Consider the following 23889-nt stretch of genomic DNA (forward strand, 5'->3'; position numbering starts at 1 on the left):
TGAAGGAAGGAAGGAAGGATCGATGGAAGGACAATCAAATGAAATAATGAATCAGTAATTGTAGAAATAGTTGGATGCACGGAAGAGTAAGTGATTTAGTGGGTGGATAAATTCATGACAGTTAAACAGATGAGAGAAGAAATGAATGAACTAACAAATGATTGATGAGTTGACTGATGATGTGTGCATTATTAAGGGATGAAGGAAAGAACCAACTGCCTAGATAGACGAGTTGTTGAATGAATGGACAATCAAATCCATTACTTGCTGAAGAGATAATGGATGGTTTGGGAATGGATAGAGGCCATTGAGCAGGTCAATCCATGACCAAGAGTGCTGGACCCAAACGGGCCCGCCCCAACCTGGCCCCAACCCCAGGGACTCTGAGCCCCACATTGTCACCTAGTGGCCTGACCCTCTTCCCTAGAAGGCCTCATACTTGGTAGGACTGGAAGAGAAACACTGCCCTGCAGCCACTGAGTGATGCCAGCCACTGTGGCCTGCATAGAGCCACCCCACACTCACACCCTTCAGACTCTGAGAACAGTGGCCTCCTCACCCGCACTCGGGCACAGGGGTGCTGAGCAGGGAGGGCTCTGCTCTCTGAAGGGGAGTGACCAGCGCCTATGCCCCAGTACAGAGAGGATGCCAGTGACCCCCCCCCCAGTCCCCCGAGTCCCTCATACTGAGGACTGAGGTGTGGCACTTCTTTGGGGCCAGCACAGGGGGCCTCCTTAAGGGCTAACAGGCTTGTGTGTTTCTCCACTCAGCCACCCACAGCTCTGTTCAGTCTCATGGGCCCTTCTGCCCTCAAAGCCTTAGGGAAACAGAAGGGCTCCAGCCTAGTCCTCCTCACTCACTCCTGTTCTTTCTCCACCTTCCTTCTCCAGGGACTTCCAGGCCCCAAGGGAGAAAAGGTAAGCAATGCTGTGTCCAAGGTGCAATAGGCAGAGGAAGGATCCAGACAAATGCCTGCAAACCTCAGTTCCAAAGCATGACTTTGGGCATGTCACATCCCTCCTAGAGCCTTGGTTACACCATTTGTAAAGGCATTTTAGCAAGCCACCTGCTCAAATGGTTATCAGGCTTACATTTGACAATTTAAAGTGCCCAGAGGGTTGAATCTTAGCTCCCTTGACAGCGTAATGTAACAAAAGTCAGAACAGTCTGCCCAGAATGACAAGTTCCCAAGTAATTAATCATGAAAAGGGACGGGGGTTGGGGTGCTAGGAGAGGCCTAGGAATTGAACATTGACTGCTGATGACATTCTTTGTGGGAAGGACACCCCTGCCAAGAAAACAGATGGCAGAGAGCAGCCCCTGGGATCCTCAGAGCCCCTTGTGAGAAGGACGTCCCTGGCATTTGGTGCTAAATGTCATGGCCACAGCTCTGGAGGGCTGAGACTTCCAAGAGCTTCATAAGGGAGCAGGAGAGAGGGAAGATGTGTGTGTCCCATGGTGGGATCAGCGGGCAGGAACCAGAGCAGACCCAGGTGTAGCAGGACTAAGGAAGAGCTGGACATGGCTGGGCCATGCACCCCCTACCCCCCCGGGGGTCATTTAGTTAAGGGTGGCCAGTGTCCCAGTCCCCAATCAGCACTGACCAAGGCACAGGATCTGGTTTCACAGCCTCAGGTTTGCATTCCAGCTCTACCAACTGTGTGGCTTTCAACGACTTGCCCAGCTCTCTGGGCCTCAGTTTCCCCATCTACAAATGTAAAGCAACTTCATAGAGCCCTAGAGACAACTGCCTGAGGTAATGATCTGAGTGTTCTTTGCAGACCATGAGACTCCGGTGCAGCTGGCAGGTGCAGTGACTGCCTTCCTGCTGGTTCTAGCTGATGCCTCCAAGTCTTAGAGATGATTAAAGCAGGAGCTTTGAAACCAGAGAGAAATTGGTGCCTTGGCATCTATCACTGCATAACATACTGCCGCTGCCGCCAAACTTGGTGACCTAAAACCAATAATCAACTAATAATCATCCCTCGCTCTTCTGCGGTTGGGAGATTCCAAGAGAGCACAGTGGGAGCGGTTTGTCTCTGGTCCACCATGGCTGGGGCTGGTGATACGTCAGAGACCACCTGGATCTGCTAGGTGTATGGCCTTGGGCAGATTACTCAGTCTCTCTGTTTTCTCATGAGAAATGGAGCTAAAATAGAGCCTGCATGTGATTTTTGAAAAAATGGAATTTATGCGAAGCTCTGAACACAGAGTAAATACTCAATATATGTGAAGAAATAATAAAAGCAGTGGTGACATATCTCCCTATTTTTTGTCCCCAGGGTGCACCAGGAGACTTTGGCCCCCGGGTAAGATCTGAGCAAGACCCCCTCACCTACCCACACGGTTTGTTTTATATTATGATAAGGCACCCCTGTAGCTTATCATAGAAGGTGAGTGAGCAGCCCCCAGGCCCGCCCGCCGGCTATCTCGCTGCAGAGTCTCATTTAAATGGCCACTGAGTGAGAGTTCCAGGCACCTGGTCTGGAACAGACAGGGCATCTCTAGCGGACCTCTCATCACACTTACCACTCTGGGTGGGCGGACAGTGGGCCTCACACTGGTCCCAAACCAGAGCCTGACCTTCAGCGGGTGTTAGGGTGGGGGTCAGTCCCCTCAACAGAAGCTGAAAGAGAGTGTAGACCTTAGGTAGAATGGCCCCCACAAAAGCAGGTCTTGGCAAAGCGTCCCTTAGTGGTTTGGGTGGGGGTGGCAGCCTCACTGCAGAGGCCGAGAGGTGGGCATTAGCTGCCCAGAGAAAGGCAAGAAAGTGGCGTATTCCCAGTTGTTTTTAAGAAGGTCATGGGGTGGAAATTGTAGCCAGTGGGCCAGTCACCTACAGCGAGCATCTGCCAAGTCTGGGGAGAGTGGAGTGGAAGGTGAGTGAGGAAAGGGCACTGTATGTGGGGACGAAAGGGAAAGGGTGGCTGCGCGGAGAGAGCGTGAGCTGGGGCTTTGCAGTCAGGCTGGGCTGGGTCCCAGTCCCAGCTCTGCTCTGCAACCTTGTGACTCTGAGCCCAGTTTGTGAAATGAGGCCATCTGGGCCCACATCTTGGGTGGTCGTGATCTGGGGGCAGAGAGCAGGAAAGGGGGTGGCCAGGCTGAGTTCCCTGCCCTTCCCCAGACACAGCTGTTCTGTGCTGGGCCTTTGATAGGAGGGAGAGGGCAGGGCCACATAAAGCTGGAGAGATGTCCCTGAAGTCACCCTAAGTTTGGTGGCTGCGTTGAAAACTCCTGCTTGCTTTCTGTTGGATGTGGAAGCTGATCTTCCCTACAGGCGTGCTCACACCTCAGCCTGGAGCCTGGAGGGTCCAACCCCTCCCCACTTCACGGGTAAACTCCCTGTTGTCCCAGTGGTCCCGCCCCTGTGAAACAACCTCCGCCCCCAAGGATGGCTTAAACAACAATGCACCACTATCTCTCAGGATACCCTGCGTTGGCTAGGTCTCTCCTGTTGCAGGCAGAGGCACTGGGGCCTGGAGTCAAAGGTGATGGCACCCCCGGGAGCTCAGCCGGGGAGGAACTCCGTGTGGCTGGGGCTTCTCCCTGCACAGCGGTGCACATCTAGGGGACTCCCAAGAACAGCATTCCAAGAGGCAGGAAGCTGAGACTGCCAGGCTTGTAAGAGTTACATCTGGAATAGACACAGCATCACGTCCACTGCATTCTATTGGTCACATCTGTCACAGGGCCCACCTGGAGTCAAGTGAGGGGTGGGAGGAATAGACAGACCCCAGCTCTTGATGGGGAGTAGCCAGGTCACACTGCAGAGGTGCCTGTGGGATGGGAGCGAGCGTAGCAGCGCCTTTGAAGAGCACAGTCTGCCACTCGCAACCACTGAGCTGCCTTTCTCAGGGCTGGGGTACATGCCTCCACAAATAGCCTTGTGGCTTTCTAAATCACCTCCTGCCTCTCTGACCACATGACCTGTTCGCTGCAGATGGTTTTCCCACGGCTCAATCCGGGCTTCATAAGTAGAGACCATCACTTATTCAATCGCCGCATCTTCAAGGTAGACTGGCCAAGTGGCGTATCCAGGCCTGCTGGTTTGCGTGCTCCCCTCGACTCACCCTCAATTTCCAGGGTTAGACCTCACCCATCTGATCCCTGAGCTGTGATGAGAGCAACAGGGAACAGGGTGCCTTCAAATTCTTCCCGATACAACATGAAATGAAAGAGGAATTACCCACCAACATCACCACCCATGGCTGGGTGACCTAACCAAACACAGTCACCTTTACTTCGGGTGGGATTCCATCCCCTTGGTCAGGATCTAGCCGTGTCAGACTGATAAGACCTGGGTGGTGGACACTGATAGCTGCAGTTAAGCTTTTCATTGAGCAAACTAGTGAGCTAAGACTTCAGTGCAGTTGGCTGGAGAGGCGAGCTCTTCCATATCATGGGGCCCATGGATGATGCCCACATGCCTCCGTGGCCAGAGGAGCTGCTGCCTTTCTAGCTCTGTAACCCTGGGCAAATGGTTACCCCCTGTGACCCTGACCACTCCATCTGTAAAATGGGACAAGAGCAGTGGCTGGCCAGGTGGTCACAGTGTTGGGTGAGACAACCCCCAGGATACCCTGTCTCATCAGTGCTGGGCACACAGCAGGGCCTGCCCCACAAAAGCCTCTTCCTTTCCTGGTTACGGGAAGGTCCGGCACTGCTGGCACTGTGAGCCGGCGTGTCCCTTCCTATGTTCTATGCCAGCGCGGGGCGGGCACCGCTGGGGCAGCAGGACATGCCGGTGGCACCGTGGTTTTCCCTCCTGGCAGGTGGGGCCACGAGGTGAGGGCTTTGGCTGAGGTCTGACCCGGTACTAATACCAGCCTGCAAGTTGGGGGTTTGGTGCTGCATGAGAGAGACTGAGGGCCTCCGTCGCCCTTCTGTGTGTGTGTGAGAAGTGTAGATTCACATGCAGTTGTAATAAATCATACTGCATGTATGCGTCATCCAGTTTCCCCCAGTGGTGACATTTTGCTGTCCCATAGTACAATCTCTTAACCAGGAAATTGATACAATACACCAACCTCATTCAGATTTCATCTGTTTTATTTATTTGTGTCTGTTTAGTTCTATGCACTTGTATCACCCTCATAGATTCTTACAACCGCCACACAAAGATCCCTCATGCTACTCTTTTACAGCCACAGTCACCTCTTTCCCTGCCCCCATCCCTAACCCCTCTCTATAATTTTGCCATTTCAAGAATGTTATGTAGATGCCATCACACAGTACGTAACCTTTTGAGATTGGCTTTTTTCCTCAGCATGATTCCCATGAGATGCATCTAGGTGGCTTCGTGTCAGTACTTTGTTCCTGTTTGTTTACCGCTGAGCACTGTTCCATGGCAGATGTCCCCCAGCTGGTTAACCATTCACTGTTGGAGGACATTTGGGTTGTTTCCCATCTGGGCTCTTACAAATAGGGCTGCTGTGAACATTTGTGGACAGGTTTTGTGTGAACATAAGTTTTAATTTCTCGGGAACAAATGCCCAGGCATGCACCTCCGTCACTTAAGGGGCAGGAGTTGACCAGCCAAGGAGGCCTTTCAGGGGGTGTGCAGCCCCCTTTCCAGGAGGGGGACCGCTGGGCACACATGCTTTCCAGAAGGGGGACCGCTGGGCACACAGGCTTTCTCCCAACCCAGAGTGTGTTGTCTCTCACCTACACACCGCAGGTGGGGAGATGGCACATTTCCTGGAGTGTAAAAGGGCCCGTTGGCCTCTTGGGCCAAGGTCCCATCGCTTCGTATGGCCACCAAGAAGTGGCAAGAGGACCAATAACAAAGCCTTTTTCCCTGAGCCTGCTGGGGAAGGAGAAGGCATTGGGCAGCCCATCTAAGGAGGCCTCTCCCTGGAGGCTGGAACCTCTTCCTCTCACCCTCAGAGTCATGCCAGGTCCCATCTCTTTCAGGGAGACCAAGGGCAAGAAGGAGTGGCTGGGCCTCCAGGGCCCCCTGGGCCCCCTGGGGCCCGGGGCCCTCCTGGCGACACTGGGAAAGATGGCCCCAAGGGAGCACCAGGCCCAGCGGTAAGAGTGCATGGAGTTGGACCACCTGGGACCTGGTCCTGTACCTACCAAAACCCCAAATCCTCATTCCAGAAACAACCCCAACCCCAACCCCAGTCTTATCCCCATTCCAAACCTAGACGTAACCCTAACTCTACCCCCAACCCCAACCCAGACCCTTACTCCAAAGAGACCTTAAACTTAACACTAACTGGGTCACTAGCCCCATTTAAGACCTTGACCCCAAACTCATTCCCAAATCCCAACCTACACCCCAGTCAGACTATCATCCAGAGCGAAAGTGCTTGGAGACCAGCCCAGGGTCCGGCAGGAGCTGTGGGCCCAGCTAACAGTGGGATCCCAATGTCCTCTCATTGCCCTCCTCTGTGTGTCCTTTGGGTCCCAAAGGAGAGGTTGGACAAGACAGCGAGATGGTCAGTACCCAGAGCATTTAGGAGGCCCAGGCTGGCAGGACTGTGGTCCCAGGCCCAGAAGCCCTGCCCCCGCACACACCCACCTGGGGTCTTACATGCGGTTGTGCGAGTGCACATGTGCACACACCTGGGCTCTCGCCCCACAAGCAGTGGGAAGAGACGGGCCAGGCCACCAGCCCTGGCAGAATTTGCACATACCTGGGAGGGAGCCTGCAGTCCACCTGTCACTGACAAGAAGCTGTCCCAGACATGGGCCAGTTCCAACCAGAGCCCTGCCTCCTCCTCCTCCCTGGGATTCGGTGTCACCTTTTGTAAAATATAGATAATAAGGACAGGAGCAGCCTCCACTATCAGCTTTAACACCTTCTCTTCTCTTGTTCCAGGGCCCGAACGGAACCCCGGGGCCCAAGGTGAGTGCTCCTCACTCTTTGTCCCCACCCCCGTTGAAGCCCAGGCAGCAGGTTAGGAGGCTGGGTCCCATGACCTTGGGCAAGTTACTTCATCTTTCTGGGCCTCAGTTTACTCACCTGTAAAGGGGCATAATGAACCTTTCCTATCTTACCTTTACACCAGGTAAGAATAATAAAACACGCTAGCTTTTAAAGCCCTCTCCAGGCGTCAGCTCTCCTCCTCCCCTCCTTGAGCAATGCCTGCTGCAGTGGGAAGGCTGGCTCTGGGCCTCCCTGCAGGACCTGGAGTCCCCCCACCCCCAACCATGGGGAAGGGGGAAGGGAAGAGAAGGAGCTGCATTTAGTGAGCAGCGGCTGTGAAACGGGCGTTTTTAGTGCATCCTCTCCAATGTCACAGTGGCCCTCTGAGACCCTCTGAGGCTGGGGGCGTCATATCCCTGCTTTCAAGAGCAGTAGTTTGCCCAGGGTCATTCAGCTTGCGAGGGACCGGGTTGGGAGTAGAGCCCAAGCCCCACCACCATGTGCTTCTTTCTGAAGGGCTGGGGTCTCCGGGCTATGCTGGGCAGGGTCATGGAACACTTCTCCAGAGAAGCCAATGCTCACATGGCTCTAATCTCTCCTGCACCCACTGTCTCCCCCTTAGGGCGAGCCTGGCGTTCCTGGAAAGAAGGTGAGGGGCCGTGTAGGGGCTTCTTGGCGGAGCTGTGGGAGGTGGCTGGGGAGAAGGGCAGAGGCTGGACACGGGGCAGAAATGGGGCCACCCACAGGGAAGGCACCCTGCTCCTCAGCAAACCCGAGTCCTCACTGTGGGTGGGTCTCATTCGCTCATTCGTTCATTCCTTCCCTTCCTCAAACACATCAAATTTGTGCCCACTTGGGGGCCTAGAACACTGGTTCTTAAAGTGTGGCCCAAAGGTCAGCGGATCAGCGTCATTGGGAGCGTGTTAGACAAGCACGTTCAAATGAGGAGGCTGGGCCGTGCTCTGTCCAAACAGCCGGTGACGCTGACCCAAGGTGATCTTACCCCACCTCTTCCGGCCTCCTCCGCCTCCTGCAGGTCTCAGCAAAACTCTCCCCTCCTCTCCAAGACTGTCCCCAACCATCTGCTGAAGCAGGCCCTCCCCAAGTTCCTCTCCGTCCCTCCATCCTCTTATGTTCTCATCTTGGCACTTTTACTTCTGGGCATGGTACTGTGTATTTATCTGGATATTTCCTTGCCCTTGGCCTCCTCTGACCCACTGAGCAGGCACCTCGTCTGCCTGGCCCGCAGAGGGTGCTCACAAGATAGTTGTTGACCGAAGAACAAATTCCTTCTCCTTCACCTGCCCGCCCATTTCTTCTACACACACCTGCTGAAGCGTGTTCTGAGCTGGCCCTGGGCTGCTGGGAGCAGGGGACAGAGGGCGAGGAGTGGAGGGAGGAGCTGCCCTGTGCTGGTGCCAGGAGTGGACAGGTGTGCTGGGGGGTACAAACAGATGGCCAACTGACCTCCTGAGGGTCTAGCCAGTGTATCCAGGTCTGAGGGCTGCAGCCTCCACTGTTCTGTCTTCAGGGAGATGATGGGACACCGAGCCAGCCAGGTTTTCCTGGACCCCCAGGGCCCAAGGTAGGTACCTGTGCCCCACTGGAGCTCCCCACCTCCCACCATCTGAGGTGAGCACCACCTGACCCTTTCACATCATGGAGGCCCGGGCTAACACCCAGGGCAGCCTGGAGAGAGACAGTGGGCAGGCCCTAGGGCCCACTCGTCACCCAGGCCTCTCCTCTCTGTCTCCTCTCACGCCCTCAAGTCCTCCGGTTCCTATCTTAGGTGGCCCTACTCCCTGCCCTGGCCCCAAGGCAGGAAATGGGTATCATCCTGGCTTATATCACCCTTCGTGACAGCCACCAAATCCCAGCCAGCCTGTCTCCAAAATGTCTCTCAATTCCCCGAGCTGCCCTGACTGTGCAGCAAGCCTCAGCCCAGAAGGCGGTTATGGTTCCGAGTCCCCTGGGCTGGGGAGAGCCCTGAGCCCCATGCTGCACAGGTGGGCTCAGCCACGTTCCCCCGGGCCTCGTCTCAAAGCCAGCAGACCCAGGCAGCCCCAGGGGCTCACTCTCACAGTGAAGGCTCTGCTGCAGGGTGGGGCCTCGGGGAGAGGACAGTGGCCCAGGGCCAAAGGTGACTTTACAGCACACTGCTCTGCTCCACAGGCCCCATTCAGAGCGGCCCCTCTCGTGAATAGGAGAAGTGGTTTCACCTCCAATTTGCCCTTTTAAGTTAGGAGTCCCTGGAGGGCCTGGACCCTTGGGCCTCATTCGACTGGCAATCAGAGGCAGGTGATAGTGGGTCTGGGTGAGCGACGAGGCTAAGTCACCATGTAGCCTTGGGCTCCTAGGTCTTGGTTGCCTATCTCTACTCAGCATGAGGTCAGAGCCTCGTTACTGGGGTGCCAGTTGCATACATGAGGCCCTGAGCCTTTTGGGGAGAAGGGGCTGGAGGGGCCATGGGAACCTTTGGCCCAGCAGTGCATACCTGTATGCAACCACCCTGTCTCCACAGGGGGAACCCGGCCAGCGAGGGGCTGACGGAGCGGCAGGGCTGCGGGTAAGCTCTTTCCCTTCAGGCCACCCCAGTGAGATCCGGGAACCCCAGAGGAGCAGTGGGGCTCCAGAAACTGGGAGTCTTGTTTTATAATAATTCATTAGTGTTTTATTTTAATCTCATAATACACGTTTTTGCTAAAATGTTCAAATGTGGGTGTGTGAAAAGAATCCAACCTCTCCCTACTCCCTCTCCCCAGGTGAGTGTCTGCCCCTTCCCAGACTTCTCTGGGCATAGTCAAACACAGACCCTTATTCATCACACACAGCGTTACACTACCCTCTCGGGGGCCCTGGACTTTCTCTCAGCCCCACATAGGGGTTCATCCCTGTCACCAGGAGCACAGCCACTCCGGCTGGTCCCAAGGTCCCAGATCTCCTATGACCAGCCCTTACCAGCACACGATAGGCCCACAATCGCAGATCCAGTTCTCAGCTCTGTGACCTTGAGCAGTCACATCCCCTCGTGCTCCTGGAGGCTGGTTTCCTCTTCCAAAAACCACACCTAAGCCCTCAGCCTGGGTGGCCAAGGATTGGATTAAGCATTGACTGTGGGAATTCCATGTAAAATGTGCAATTCCGTGCAGGCCAGGACCAGGAAGGCAGCCGGCAAGGAGGCCCTGGCCCGGGGTCTGTCCGCCCTGGCCTGGGGTCTGTCCGCCCTAGGCAGGGGTCTGGCTGCAGGCCTGAACCAAAGTGCTCATGGCCCCTCATTGCTCTCCTAGCAGAGAGGTGCCCAGGCAGGGAGGTGAGTTAGGGGTGGGGCCAGCGACAGCGCACGCATGCCTGTGTAGACACGTGCGTGAGTGGACACGTGCACATGCAGACACACATACATACATGCAGCCTCATGCTTGGGTGGGTGTGTGCTCCTACCAGGAATGAGTGGGCACCTCAGCACAAGGTGCGTGCAGCCTCTACCAGAGCTTGGGAGACCAAAGCACAGGCCTATACAGTGTCTTGGAGGGTTCGGGTGTCTTTGTGTTTGTTTGCCAACATTTAAAAATCTGAAGAACATCACATCAAAATTAGGCTTTCCACTTCCCCTCGAGAATTCAGACATGGGCCACAATGGGCCTCAGTTCCCACATGAAAGCCAGTCACTGCCACCACCAAACCAGGCAGGGCTTATTCCTCAGTTGGCTTTGGGCCCCCATTCTCTCCACATGCCCCCTGCCTGGCCCCCTGCCGCATTTTGTCGGTGAGCCTGGGTGCCACTGCCGAGTGAATGCCAGGAGACCGCATGTAAGGACCAGACGTGCTGGGGTCAGTGCCCCGGCCTGCGCGTGGCCTGGTTACTGGGTGAGATACAGAGCCAGCTAGTGCCTCACCTGCCAACAGAGCTCCTCCTGAAACCTTGCTCTTCTCCCCACCTCAGGGTCTCCCGGGCCTCAAGGGCGAGCAGGGAGACACGGTGGTGATCGACTACGACGGCAGAATCTTGGACGCCCTCAAGGTAGTGCTTCCAGAGAACTGGATGCCCTCTCTGTTCATCTCCTGAGGGAGTAACCACTTTGTGCATTAATCCCACACTTCCTTACACATGGGACCAGGGACTGCTTAGCACAAAGACCCCAACTCCACCAGGTGCTGTGTTGGGACCAAACACGGTGCTGAGAGACATGCTGGGAAAGTGGCTCATGTGGCCCAAGTTCCCCTGAGACCAAAGCAAAGAGGGAAACTCCCCCCTCAGGGCAGGAGGCAGAGCATTTCCTGGTGTCTGGTCCCAGCAGGGCCTTCCTAGGAAACTCAGGCTGGAAGAGTAAGTCTTCTAGTGACCACCCAGGGGGCAGGGGGCAGCTTTCCTTGCCACAAAGCTGGCCCCAGAGCCTGGAAAGGTATGTGACCGCTGAGCCCCACCCAGTACCTGGCAAACTTGGGAACCCTCACCAGTGGAGAGAGAAGTTGGGTGCCAGAGAAGAGAGCTGGGGTTGGGGGAGGGGCAGTCGTCAGAGACCAGACTGGGCCTGACCCCACTTGAGCGTCAATTCCAGCTATTTCCCGCAGATCTCAGGGAAGTGCAAGCTGATGGTAAGGGTAGCCCACCCCTGGCCTGCATGGTGTGGTGTAGTGTGACATGGCCCTAGGCGCGCATGTGCACAGTATGCGCCAGGCCAGCTAGGAGCCATGCAGGAGAAGCTATATGAGTACGGGAAGGCAGGAAGTAAAGGTGGGGGTGCCAGATTGGGGTAATGACTCCATTGGTTCTTGAGCAGAAGGGTGAGGCTAGAAAAACATATTGGGGAAGGCTCGCTGGGGAATGGTGTGGAAGGTGTATAAAAGTGGGAAAAGCTGGAAGCAGGGAGACCGCCAGAAAAGTAGGTGCCAGACGTGGGCCTAGAGGAGGGGGGTGCGTAGAGGAAGATAGCAGGACAAGGAACATCTCAACAGAGGCACCAACAAGAAGGCGGCAGGTCGATGGGAAAAGGTAGAAGGGTGAGGACTGGAGCTTGTGGGGCTGAAGGCCTGGGCAGGGGCTGCAGCCTTTGGGAGAGGACATGAGTTTGGGGCGTGATGATGAGCCATGGTGGGCAGGCAGCCTTCGGGAAGCCTAGGTCAGGCTTGGGAGTGGGGTCAGACCTAGAGACTGAAGACACCATCCCCTACCTTGAATGCCAACTTCAAGAGGCAACAGGGAGCCATTGCAGAATCTTGAGCAGGGCAGTGTTGTGAAGAAATCTGGATTTGAGGAGAACTAGCTCTGAGGGCAGAGGGATTCTGGGCCCTCTGTAGCAGTGGAGACTGACGCCTGGTGCCACCTCCCTGGACTCCCTCAGGCATGAGGCCTGACCTGGCCAGGTGGGAAGCAGGCTGTATAAGGACATTTGACCTTGCTGCAGCCCAGCCAGACATGGAGAGGTGGAGAGGGTGGACCAGCAGTGAAGGGGAGGTCCTGCCTAAACACTTACTGGCTTGACTTTCACACACAGGGTCCTCCTGGGCCACCGGGACCACCAGGGATCCCTGGAGCCAAGGTCAGTGCACATGCAGCTGTGTGGCCCCCAAGCCCCAGGGCCCACATTCCCTCTCCCCTCTGCCATGCCCCCTCTGCTTTCTCCTGGCATCCTGGCTTGGTTGCCGGGAGCTCAGAGAAAGGGGCCTGCTACTTCCTAACCAAGTGGGTGCCTTCTCTCTGGCCCCAGCTATACTACACCCTGGGGAGCCCCATTCACACGTGGGAATTCATAAATCGGCCCCTCGTAACATCTTGAAGTCCTGTAGATGATGTGGCCGTTCCTGTAGTCCTGTAGATGATGTGGCCTGTACGCATTGTTATACTCTGCCCATGTGGCTCAGGAGAAAGAGCCCAAGACTGAAATCAGTCAGGGTCTGGTCCCACCACCATCCTTGGGCTGTGTGGCCTGGAGGAAGTCATTTAACTCCATCCTCATTTTCTAAACCTATAACCTACAAGCCTATAGATTATAGCTCTGGGCCGCATCTGCCCGTAGGGCCTGAGGACGTGGAAGAGAGGGAGTGGCCAGCACCTGCCACCACACTGGACACCCAATGGGCCCCTTCCTGGAGGTCTAACTGCAGGGACTCAACCAGAAACAATGTGCTGGTCAGGGGAGGCAGGCCAGCGACAGATCCCTCTCGAGGGCCACGGGACATCGTAACCCCTCTTGCCGTCTGTTTCTGTCCAGGGTGAACTCGGATTGCCCGGTGCTCCTGGAATCGATGGAGAGAAGGTCTCTGAGCTATTCATTTCCTTAGTGATGCTGGTGCCAGGTGTCGTGGGGGGTGTGTGTGTGTGTGTGTGTGCATGTGCGTATTAGAGAGACCACAGAACAGAGGATGTCATCTGTGTGCGAATCCTGGTTTTGCCCTGTGGTCTCAGGCAAGCCGCTCACTTTCTGGCAGCCTCTACTCATCGGCAGGTGAGGATGGTAATAGGGCGGCTGAGAGGGTTAAATAACTCTGCATATGGAGAACAGAGCAGTGCCCAATGCCATGCAGCAAAGGGCCTTCAAACGTTAGCTAACGGCAATATTGTCATCATTAGTATTACTGTAAACACACGTGTGATCCTACATGGACACCACAGTGTCCATGGGTGTCACTGGCTGCCTGGTCCCACTTGCTCTACTCCCTCTGCCCCAGCCTACCCTGCACCCCTGCGTGCAGGGAGGCAGGTATGGGGTGCCCTCTCTCTGTCTCTTTCTAGGCCTCTCAGAGCATTTGCCATCTGGGCTGGAGGCAGGGACCCACGAGGAGGAAGTGATGGTCTGGCCTGGCCTGGCCAAAGCTCTGGGACATGTTGGAGTGGGGGAAGGGAGAATGCCTGCTAAGCCTCAATGACCCTTTGTTCTTGTGGCTTTCAGGGTCCCAAAGGACCAAAAGGAGACCCAGGAGAGGCCGGGTCAACTGGACCCAAAGGGGAAGCAGGCGAGATGGGCCTGCCTGGCCTCCCGGTGAGTGGCTGGGTGGGCATGGGCCCACCCTACTCTCCCCATGTGGGCTCCAGAGGTGCATGTTTGCCTGCTGGCAGCTGGGGTCTGCAGTCTCAGTCCAATCAGGGGCCACGGGGCCTTTGGAGAGGAGCTCTGGCTCCCAACACTCACTGCTCTAACCCTCTGAACCCCCATTTCCTCACCTGCAGAAGGACCCACTGTCTCCTTCCCGAGGCCTGAGTAAGGGTGGAGGAAGGAGGCCCTGCCTGGTAGAATCAACTTGTCGGGTGGTTAGACTGCCACTCTGGCTGCCCAAGTCTGCATCCTGCTCCATCTCTTACTGATCGGACCCTGCACAAGCAACCTGAGCCCCCTGGGCCTTGGTTTCCCCACCTCTAAAATGGGGGTGATAATTTCCTACCCCCATATGGGAACGCAAAGATAGGGCTGAGAATGGTAGCTAGCACATAATAAATACCCACTGTCACCATCGTTGTCATTTTGGGTGTTGCTCTTGTGGCTGGCTTGGAAGAGCTGCCACCGAGTGCCACCACTTCATGTCCAAAGTCCATCCGTGAGACTCACTGAGCTAGAGACGTAGTGCTGGGGGTGAACCCATGTCTTCGCTTCTAGAGTCCCTGGTCTCCCCCACTTCCCGTCCCACAGGAAAACTAGAACACGTGCCACCATCCCTGTGCTCTCTACATACCTGCTGATTTGGGGAAAACTATTTTAGGCTGCAAAGGCCAACCTGGCAAGTCACTGATGCCAGGATCCTATGGGACAGGGAAAGGAAAGTGCTGATCCCTGTGGGTGGTGGTTTTAGTAATGGACAGAAAGGGCTCAAGGCCACCCTGTCATGCAGGGTGCCCAAGGCCCCAAGGGGGAGAAGGGAGAGCCGGCATCTGACAACCTACAGGACAGCCTGGTAAGCAGGGGAGCCACTGAGGACCAGGGTCTCCCCACAACACCCAGCCCAGGCTGGCTGGAGCCCTTGGCCTGACCAAACCCAGAGCAGTGGGGGAGGGGGAGGAGGAGCCTAAGGCTATGTCTTCCACCTGGTTCTCCATCTAAGAACCCAAAGGCCAGCCGCTGGACCCCCCACCAGGCAGTGCCCTCCTGCAGACAGGAGGCAGTGGCTCAGGGCCCATCACCCAGGAAGTACTTCTAAAGTCCCATGAGCTCAAGTGTGGGTGGGTGAGGGATGACAGTGCAATGCATGACTCATCACCTCTGACCCCTTCCTAGGCCCAGATCATAGTGGAGCCAGGGCCCCCCGGCCCCCCTGGCCCCCCAGGCCCCATGGTAAGAATGTTCGGCTTGAAGCCACTGGGATATGAAAAAGGTGGTGGGCCCAGGCCCGGGAGCTGTAATCAGGGGAGGACAGGATTCCCAGAGGGAAGGGACACGTCAGGCAAGGAGGGCAGAGCTGGGATCTGGGCTTGGAAGACCCCGGGGGTTAGGGCCACAGGGGCCAGTGAGTGGCCTGCAGGCCATCATGGTCTCTAGAAAAGGGCCTGGCCTGACTTGCTCTCTCCTCTTCTCCCAGGGCCTTCAGGGAATCCAGGGTCCCAAGGTGAGTTCTGGGGCATGGGTGGAAACCCCCCTACTTGCTGCAGACTCATAGCCTGGACAGTTCCAGAAAGCCTTGCTAATGGGCAAAGTAAGGGCCCTGAGCTTGGCCTCAGACCAGCCCTGCATCCTTCCAGGGCCCAAACATTCTGAGTCCCCCAGAGCTGGTGCCCCCATGACCACACTTGGCTCTCTGTTCTTTCCCGTTCTCCCTCTGCCCGGGGGCCCCCGTTCACTGCTTTCCCTCCCTACTGTGCCCCTCCCCTTTCTCTGTGCTTCCCTTTCCTTCTCCCTCTACCATGCCCCCCACATGTACACCTGTCTCTCAACGGCCTATAACCTGGGCATGAAGTCTTGGGTTTGGTGCTTATTACATAATGTCATGTCCTCTGCTCTTAAATTAAAACCTCGAGTGCAGCCTGCCCGTATGCCCTGCCCCAGGGGGCCGCACAGAGGGGAGGCCAGCTGGCCTCACTGCTTGCCCACAGCTCAGAGGGTAACTCAGGGACTCAGAGCTATGGACTCCCAGAGCCGAGGGGGCTGAGCATGTGACCAACCAGACGTGTTGCTTCGGATTCTGCTTTGTCTCAAGGCCTCCCTAGATCATGTATAGGAGAGGCAGATGCTGTCAGGAACGGAGTCCAAGACTGGGGCTCAGAAACTCGGCCGTCAGCCCTTGCTGGCTGTGCGGCTGGGCCCATTCCTGCCCCTCTCTGTGCCTCTCTTTGCTCATCTGTGAAATGGGTGTGACCACAACCCCCTTCCATGATTACTGAGGGAGCCTGTGTGCGAGAAAAGGTAAAATGCTCACACCCACAGCTCATTCCGATTATTTGCACAGGAAGGAAGTTGAGGCCAGGCTTGTCAGAGCCTGGAGCCTCTCCCTCTGCCCTGCACATCCCAGCTCCCCACAGGTCCCGAGATTTCCTTTCCTTCCATCTGTCTGACCCCTTCCCCCTGACTGATGTCCCTCCACCCTTTGCTTCCAGGGCTTGGATGGAGCAAAGGGAGAGAAGGGAGAGTCAGGGGAGAGAGGCCCCAGCGGCCTGCCTGTGAGTGTCATGAGCCTTTTTTGTCCTTAAAGATGCTAATTCCTATAACCATCATGCCTCTTAACCCATTCCTTTTCCATGCAGGGGCCAGCTGGCCCACTGGGCCTTATTGGGCTGCCAGGAACCAAAGGAGAAAAGGTAACCACAGTCCTTTAATTCCTACCCCAACTATGACTGCACATCCATGGTGTCACTCAGCCCTAGGGACTCGACCCCTGCAAGTCACTGCTCTCAGAGTTCAGGCTTGTGGACAATTCACAGGGTGGAACTTCGCAGCAGCTGTGTTCTCGGCACCCCCTTTCTAGTCCCCGCATATCTTTTCTTTGTCTCTCCTCAGGGCAGACCCGGGGAGCCAGGACTAGATGTAAGTATCTCACCATTCACTGTGATCAGATCCCTCCAGTGTGTGGCTTCTGCCCCCATGCAGAATGTACAGTAACCTGATCTGGTTGGCTTGAGTGGGACCCCCTTCCCCAGGGCTGGGACAACAACTGCCTTGTTCACCTTGCATCCCTAGTGCCAAGCCCAATGCACAGCCCAAAGTAGGTGCCTTATGGGTGGGTGGGTAGGTGAGTGGGTGGGTGGACAGACGGACGGATGGACAGATGGATAGATGGATGGATAGACAGTTAATGGATGGCTGATTAATGAATGGATGCATGCATGATGGATGATGGATGGATGAATGATAAATAAATAGATGCTGGATGGATGCTGGATGGATGGTGCATTGGAACAGAGGGTGGAAAGATTTGTGAGGAGGCTATTGCAATATCCTGGTAAGAGATGATGAGGCTGCAGCTAGGGCAGTATCGTGGAAAGGAGAGAAGTGGAAGTATTAGCCCAGTGTTGATTGGATCAAGTGTCAGTTGCAAGAGACAGAAAACACAATTTAAACTGGTTCAAACTGACTCATAACTGAAAAATCCAAAGATACAGCGCATGGATCCAGGGCTAACGTGTGCCAACACAACCCAACCTCTGACCACCTCTTGTGTCTGAGTCTTCTGTGTGGGCATCATTCCAAGTACCACGTGATGATGAGATGGAGCCAACGGCTCCAGACCTGCATCTCTGCAGGCCCAAATCCTAGAAACAGACTAGTTGCCTCACTCTTTACTTTTAGAAAATGTCTCATCAACTCTCATTGGCCCCAGTTGGGTCGATGCTGAAATATCATTTGGCCACAGAAAAGCAATGCCCCATCCGGCCAGGCTACATGCTTCGTCTCGGAACAGGGGTGGAGTCTGTGTATTGGGAGAAGGGCAGGGGGTCCCTAGGAAAATAAAGTAGCTATTACTAGGAAAATGGTGACCAGATACAGAGCTGGACAAAATGTCACCTTGAAGAGCAACTGCAGACAAAGAAGAAAAAGGCTCTAACCTGAGCTTCTGACTGAGAGAGCCATACTCCACCAATGAGAAGGGTCAGGAGAAGGTGACATTTGAACCCAGGGAGGTAGTTGGGGTGGAGCTGAAGACTCCATGCCACCAGCAATGTGACCACAGCCTTCTGGGAGGCCTGGAGCTCAGAGTGTCATCTCAAAGCCACTCCCACCAGTTCTACCTAGAAGAGTCCTAGCCCCCACTCTACCAGGCCCAGCTGGAATGGGGAATCTGCTCAGAAGCCCTCAGTGACCTCACACTCCCTCCTTGGGACCCCATGGCATCTAGTTCTCTCCTCTGTCACTGAGCATTGATCATCACATTGTACCCTATTGCCTGCCATGTTAGACTGTGAGGGGAGTGTCAAATTTGTACCCATCAGGGTTTTAATTTATGGAGGTGACTGTGTGGTGCCACAGAGAGGCCAATACCTTTGAAAGAATCATTTATTACTTATATTTCCGAAGAGAAAGGCATGCCACAACATGCAGAGCCACATGGGGAAGCACCAGGTTACTCGGGAGGAAGAAAGGAGCAGAGCTTTTATAAAATAAAAGCCTAGGCTGAGCTTTTATTGGGGTTTCCGTGGGAACAGCAGGTAGGGCAGGGCAAACAGTTTTGGATTGGCCATTTTGAATCATTCTAGCAGGCTTCAGCTATAGGTGTGGTCTCAAGTTGCCTGCCGCCTGGCCTGGGACTATTTCCCCAGAATAATAGTCCCTGACATGTGAGAGATAAAGCAGGTGGCTGGGGGCTGGCTGGTTTGCATCTGAAAGGCCTCCTCCCAGCCCAGTCCTTGGCCATCTCTAAAAACTGGCTAGTTCTGAAAGGGATGGTCTCTCTCTGGCCCACAAGATTTTTAAGATGCCAAAACATCAGAAGACATAGAAAAGAAACAACATAATAAATACAAGAGGGAACACATCTGTTTCTCTGTCTTCAGCATCCAGCCCACAGCCCAGTTCCTAGTGGAAGCTTAGAGTGCTGATTGGACAGTTGGACAAATGGATGGATGGGTGAATGGATATACAGGAGTTTGAGCCAAGGGCAGAAAAGAGAGGTCACCAATTTCTTGGTCTGCCGAAGATGGGTTTCCTAGGTCTCTGTCCCCAGCCAAGCCTGGGCCAGAGCCGGCTGCATCTGACTGTGACAGAAGGCCCCTTCTAGCGGTCCTTCCTGGGGCTTCCATTCACAGATTCGGACAGTGTTCTGCTTTGGGGGAAGCGGTGCTGGTGTCCTGAATGCATGCTTTTCCCTAAACCAGCCTTGTACCCAGCATATGTGTCACCTAGGAGTTGGGGCTGGGCCAGAGGGAGAGAGCAGAGATAGAGAGGACGGAGATGGACCGATAACAGGAGCAAACCCAAACCTTATTTTCAGGTTTAACTTTTAATCCTTTTGTCAGGGTTTCCCCGGACCTCGAGGAGAGAAAGGCGACCGGAGCGAACGTGGAGAAAAGGTGGGGCAGGCGGGGAGGAGACGGGGCAGGAGGAAAGAGGAAGGGAGAGGCAGAAAGGACGTGGGAGGCAAGAGGCAGGCAGAGAGGCAGGGTAGGCAGGTGGAGGCGGGGAGGCGGGTAGTAAGGCAGGGTGGCTGCAGGCCCCAAGCGCATCTCTCAGAGGTATTGGAGGTGTCCTGGGCATGGCACCCATGGCCATACCTTCATCTCCCTTCTTGTTCAGGGGGAACGCGGCATCCCCGGCCGGAAAGGAGTGAAGGGCCAGAAGGGTGAGCCGGGACCGCCAGGCCTGGACCAGCCATGTCCTGTGGTACGTGTCAGAGCAAGAACGGTCCCCCAACCCAGGTCTTTGCCATCTCCTGCCAACATCTTCCCTGTTCTCAGAGTTTACCTACAAGCCAGAGGCCATGCTGGCCCTGCCCTGGAGTGCTCACACTGCCAGGGCCACCGACGTTGTCACTCCCGTCATAGAGGCTCCTCTTGCTCTGTGCTTCCATGGGTGCAGCTTGGGGTACCCACCGCCTTTATAAAGAGGGAGGCCCAGCCTGGACAGTCTGTTTGCTGGGATCACTGCCTCTCTTTACTCAGCTTTCTTGGCCATGGAGGAGGGGCGGGCCGCCCTTACGTCTCTGGTGGCCCCACGTTGTCCCCCTGCCTCTCTTCTACATGTCCCACCAGGCCCCTCAGTTCCCTGCTCCCTGCAGCCTTCTCCTTTCCTGCTCTGTCACCACAGTCCATGAGGGCCCGCCCGACCCAGTGCCTGAAATAACCAAAATTCAGTTCCATTTTTCTAGCAAGCAGGGGATGTTCCCTATCAAACGAGTGGGGCCCAGAAAAGACAGGGAAACAAAACAGCTGAGTTTCCACGCTAAATGTGACCAGATAGTCATAGCTGCCACCCCTACCAGGGGCATGGGGAGATGGACTGCCAGCCATGTATGTGGCCACCTTCCAAAGGGCAGTCAGGGCCAGAGACTCCCAGATCCTCGAGTGAGCCACTTAGCCTTCATCCATACAATGGGGGTGTTTAATCCCCACCTCCAGCTGCTTATGAGAGGGCAATGGGAAAAAGACATGAAGAGCTGAGTGGCGAGCATATGCAAAAAGTGCCAGGGACAGCCAGGGACAACATGGCCCCGTAGATCCAGCCCCTGGGCCAAGACTTCCCTCCGAGTCATGAAGCCTTTGTCTTTGAAACAGGAAAACCCTAAATGCAGAAGCAAGCAAGGGGCACCGGGCTCCAGCGGCCTGGCGAGGGGAAGCGGGCCCTGCCCTGTGGTAGGCGGTCTGGCCTGCTGTGTGCTGTGCTGTGCTGGCGTCTGCCCCTGCCCTTCTCACTCCTGCCTGCCTCCTCCGCACGCCCTGGGGGCCCCAGCCTGTGCCCCTGCTAGATGCACGCCGTGTTCCAGGGCTGCCCCCACGGGTCTGAGGCTCATGAATGGGCCTTGGAACAGAATGAAATGTTTTTGCCCCAGGGTCCCCCAGGTTCGCCAGGCTGCCGGGCAGCCTCTGTCCCTCCCCAGTATCCCACCCTCCAGGCTGCCTGAGGAAACCCATACCCCGTGCCCTTGTTTCCACATGCTGAGTGGGCACGGCTGATGCTTCCAGACAACTCTGGCCCAGGTTCCACCCTGCCAGCCTCCTCCCACCCATCTGCCACTCAGATCCAGATGCAGGCACCAGGATGGGCCGCAGGGGGATCCCACTTCCTAAACTGTCCACACACTCTTGTCCGATTCCTGAAAGCTCTCAGGCCCCCAGGATGAGGGTGCAGAGCCGCTGTCACGGCCACCAGGCTGAAAGCCATGCCGCTCCTTCAGAACCAGTCCGGCCCACCTAACCAGCAGATGTCCCGCATGAGCCCAGCAGTCCAGTGTCCTCCTGGTTCTGCCCACTGCACAGATGTCCTGACAAAGCCCTGTGGAGGCGTCCCCAGGACCAGTGCACTAAGGAGCGGTCATGTCCGGTGACCAGGCTGCCCAGGGGACGGAGCAGGCACTCGAGTCCTGCTTCAGTGGGTCCAGCAGCCTCCTGCGGCCGCTCCCTGGGCTGCAGCTCCCTACATGCGAGGCAAGGTGTGCAGGGGTAGAGAGCTGACCAGACCCTGCTCCCATCACTGAAAACCTTTTCCTTTTCAGGGCCCCGACGGGCTGCCTGTGCCTGGCTGCTGGCATAAGGTACTTTACAGGAAGTATCAAGGATAGGGAGGGAGGAGTGGGGAGACATGGTGGCAGGCGGCAGGGGGTGGGGGGTTGGCTCAGCAGGCTGGTGTCTGCAGCTCCCCACACAGTGACTGAATAGCCTGGCTTCCCTGTCACAACCCTGATTTTGACTCCCCCATTATGTGGCCTGAGGCTTGGGGCCGTGGGCCCTGGGTGACGTGTGCAACCCACCCTGTTGATGGCACAGGACTCATTCAACCCCTGACCCAGCCAGTACGAAGCCATCAGGGCCCCCTGGGACTTTGTTCAAACTGACCCTCTGAGAGGGGGTGGAAGCCAGGAGCCTAGGAACAAGGGGCAGAGGTGTGCATGTTCCCGAGGAAGTGGGCAGGATGGGGAGGGGACCCCGGGGCCTCACGGCCCCTCCTCACTTTCAGTCTTTCCCTCCTGCTCCAGTGATCCCCAGTACACAGCTCACGACCTGTACAGATCCATGTGGACATTTTTAATTTTTTGTAAAAACAAGACAGTAATATATTGATCTTTTTTTATGGGATGCACTGCCTGTGGCCTTTTAACCTTTGAGCATGTGCCCAGCCCATCGGCGTGTGAAGCTGGCAGGAACATGGCAGGCCAATCCAGGAATTGTGTACTTGAGGGGCACACACAGGACTTGGCTCTCCCACAAAGACGACAAAAATGAAGGTGCGTACCTGCCTCAGCCAAGGCTGCAAAGACACCGGGTTGGGCCTTCAGTCACCTAATCAGCCGAGAGGACTGGCTGCCCGGCTGCCCTACAAGAACCTGCCTCCTGAAGAACCAGAGCTCCCAGGGGCCCACCAGAGGCTCAGATGGCCATCGCAGCTTCTCCTGTCCTCCTCAGCCTCTGGACTCAGCCAGAGCCAGCTGCCCACCCCCTCAGGCCCTCCCAGACCCTGGGTTCACAGGGGCAGGACAAGACTCCCGCCCAGCCCCTCCAGCTGTGGAAAGCACCCTGAGCAGGTCTAGCTGTCACCAAGTTCACTAGCCCTTGGGAGCCAACATGTATAAGAGCACACGTCCTCTGGCCAGGGATAGAGGCCAAGTACTGTGATCACTACCACGTGGACCCAGCTGCAGGGAGCTCTGTGGTCCCTGAGTGTGGTGGACAGCAGGGCCCAGGCTGGAGTGGCTGCTGCTTCCTGTGCATATCTCCACACCACCCAGAGCAGAGATGTGATGGGACTTTGCCAGCTTGAGGAGACGGGCCTCCAGCTCAGAGTTTGGGTCTCACTGGCCCCAAGTCTTCCTCCCAGGAGAACTCTGGTCAGCTTGCCTAAAGGCCTCCAGGTGAACTCTGCAGGTGAAGAGAACCTCAGGGCTTGTTCCCAGCTGGCCCGAGTGAGGGGCCTGCCACCTGAGCACCGAGGAGAGGATTCCCCACTGCTGACAAGGGTCCCCAGCCGCCAGCTCTGGCCCAGCTACTCACCTCCCCTCTCTGTGTAGATGGATATTGCTGCGTGTAATAAACCACGAATTTGTGTTTGGGTGTGCCTGTCCTTGCAGACTGCCCCTGGGGCACCTGTGGGTGAGGTTTCAGCCTGGCCACTGAAAAGTGGGGAGGGACAAGGGGACTCTTCCTGGGTCAGAGCCACCCCAGAAACCAGAGGAAGTAGTTCAGGGTCAGGCAAAGATAGGGTTCGGAGTTAGGAAGACACAGACCCAAGGCTCAGCCTTGCCACATAGCAGCTGAGCCCTCTGGCCCATCAATCATGTCACTGAGCCCCTGTGAGCTCCTCTGATAGAGTGACCAGTGGCTGCTGCATAGCAAAGCACCCCAAAACTTGTTGCCTTAAAACAACAACCATTTATATTTTTTCTTCTAGTTCTGGGGTTAATGGGCTCAGTTGGGTGGTTGTCACTCGAGCTCCCTCACACCTGGCAATTGATGCTGGCTGTCAGCTGGGACATCGGATAGCCAGAACACCTACCCAGGGCCTCTCCATGTGGTCTGGGCTCCTCACAGCATGGCTACTGGATGCTAAGGGTTAATGGCCCAGGTGGACTGGGTTGAAGTTGTGTCAACTTTTATGGCCAAGCCTCAGAAGTCATATGGTGTCACTTTCTGTCACAATCAGCAATTAACCCTCAATCCAAGGGAAAAGTGTCAACATTATATTTCAAGGAGAAAATGTGGAATAGCAGACCTTGTTGCAGTCACCTTACAAAATTCGACCTGCCACCTCATTCTGTCTGTGGTTAGTGAGGGCCAACTGTGTGGAATACAAAAAGAACTCCGGACAGGTCAGACACTGGGAAGCTTTCATGATTCAGAGATCTATCTCTCTCCTCCCCGCTCCAAGACCAAGGAAGGGCCACAGTCTTACATCACTCACCTCAGGTGGTCCTTATAATAACCCTGAGAGATACCCAAGGAATAGGCCCATTTC

At 55.8% G+C, this 23889-nt stretch overlaps 1 protein-coding gene across 7 annotated transcripts in view; it reads left to right on the plus strand.

The window, feature by feature from the left end:
- COL23A1 (collagen type XXIII alpha 1 chain) overlaps window positions 1-22986 on the plus strand; it is a 299079-nt gene extending 276093 nt beyond the window's left edge. For 2 of the 7 annotated variants that reach the window (XM_023531838.1, XM_023531839.1), the window contains 22 exons: window positions 891-917; window positions 2283-2309; window positions 3941-4012; window positions 5914-6030; window positions 6827-6853; window positions 7497-7523; window positions 8406-8459; window positions 9396-9440; window positions 10815-10892; window positions 12367-12411; window positions 13084-13128; window positions 13762-13851; window positions 14696-14758; window positions 15079-15135; window positions 15380-15406; window positions 16392-16454; window positions 16539-16592; window positions 16792-16818; window positions 19245-19298; window positions 19522-19608; window positions 21437-21475; window positions 21917-22986. In XM_023531838.1, the coding sequence (XP_023387606.1) occupies window positions 891-917; window positions 2283-2309; window positions 3941-4012; window positions 5914-6030; window positions 6827-6853; window positions 7497-7523; window positions 8406-8459; window positions 9396-9440; window positions 10815-10892; window positions 12367-12411; window positions 13084-13128; window positions 13762-13851; window positions 14696-14758; window positions 15079-15135; window positions 15380-15406; window positions 16392-16454; window positions 16539-16592; window positions 16792-16818; window positions 19245-19298; window positions 19522-19608; window positions 21437-21475; window positions 21917-21919 (1128 nt within the window). In that variant the 3' untranslated portion in view covers window positions 21920-22986. The remainder of the gene's footprint in view (window positions 1-890; window positions 918-2282; window positions 2310-3940; window positions 4013-5913; window positions 6031-6826; window positions 6854-7496; window positions 7524-8405; window positions 8460-9395; window positions 9441-10814; window positions 10893-12366; window positions 12412-13083; window positions 13129-13761; window positions 13852-14695; window positions 14759-15078; window positions 15136-15379; window positions 15407-16391; window positions 16455-16538; window positions 16593-16791; window positions 16819-19244; window positions 19299-19521; window positions 19609-21436; window positions 21476-21916) is intronic. The other 5 variants (XM_011362158.2, XM_011362159.2, XM_023531840.1 and 2 more) reach the window with 4 other exon arrangements.
- Window positions 22987-23889: the final 903 nt, after the last annotated feature.

The sequence above is a fragment of the Pteropus vampyrus genome, unplaced genomic scaffold (genome assembly GCF_000151845.1).
Source record: "Pteropus vampyrus isolate Shadow unplaced genomic scaffold, Pvam_2.0 Scaffold74, whole genome shotgun sequence".
In the NCBI taxonomy this organism is placed as follows: Eukaryota; Metazoa; Chordata; class Mammalia; order Chiroptera; family Pteropodidae; genus Pteropus; species Pteropus vampyrus.